The sequence below is a fragment of the Arachis ipaensis genome, chromosome B02 (genome assembly GCF_000816755.2).
Source record: "Arachis ipaensis cultivar K30076 chromosome B02, Araip1.1, whole genome shotgun sequence".
NCBI classification, from domain to species: domain Eukaryota; kingdom Viridiplantae; phylum Streptophyta; class Magnoliopsida; order Fabales; family Fabaceae; genus Arachis; species Arachis ipaensis.
The window spans coordinates 15,431,978-15,432,652 of record NC_029786.2 but is presented as its reverse complement, the minus strand read 5'-3'; the positions used below and the strand labels follow the sequence as shown (position 1 = coordinate 15,432,652).

At 28.3% G+C, this 675-nt stretch overlaps 1 protein-coding gene across 1 annotated transcript in view; it reads right to left on the bottom strand.

Annotated features, from left to right (window-relative positions):
* Positions 82-675, bottom strand: part of LOC107626981 (LOB domain-containing protein 16-like) — a 2,136-nt gene continuing 1,542 nt past the window's right edge. Inside the window, exon 2 of the mRNA XM_016329865.2 lies at positions 82-578. Coding sequence (XP_016185351.1) covers positions 204-578 — 375 coding nt within the window. The 3' untranslated portion in view covers positions 82-203. The remainder of the gene's footprint in view (positions 579-675) is intronic.

Sequence of the window (675 nt, the reverse complement as noted above, 5' to 3'; positions counted from 1 at the left end):
ATAAAAATACAAAATAAAATAATTTTTTATTATTTTTCAAATATTTTTATTACTTTCATGTGCATGCAATAATAACAGATAGACACCGCAACAGAATATATATTATCGCAATTAGAGTTTTATAACCTCAATTTAATTAAACCATAACAGAGATTAAAGCTATTATTACTACTTAAATGGCTAATTAAGCAAATGTGATCGATCTAGTTATAATTCCTCATCATCCTAAGTGCCAATTCTTGCAGCTCACCCAAATCACTGTCATTATAAGATGATGATCTTTTCTTGGAACAAGCTTGGAATGAGAAATCCTCCACAGTGCTCAGCATGCTCATTATTCCATCACTAATAATGCTACTTTGATCAATTGACTCATCAAGTGAACAACTTTGGGGTGATGGCATGTAACTAATATCATTATTAGTGGGACAAAATTGATTATTATTACTATAATTATTGAATAATAATGTTTGTCCTACTCCAATATTATTATTGTTCCACTGATTATGATGATTCTGCATGTTTTGATGAGCTAGCTGTGCCTTCACTTGCATTAGTTGTGCTTGCAAGCATGCTACCTACATTAATTATTAATTATATACTTCAATCAAAAGATAAACAAATATAAGATAGAGATAAAAATAATATTATCACAATTAATGATGATTATATATA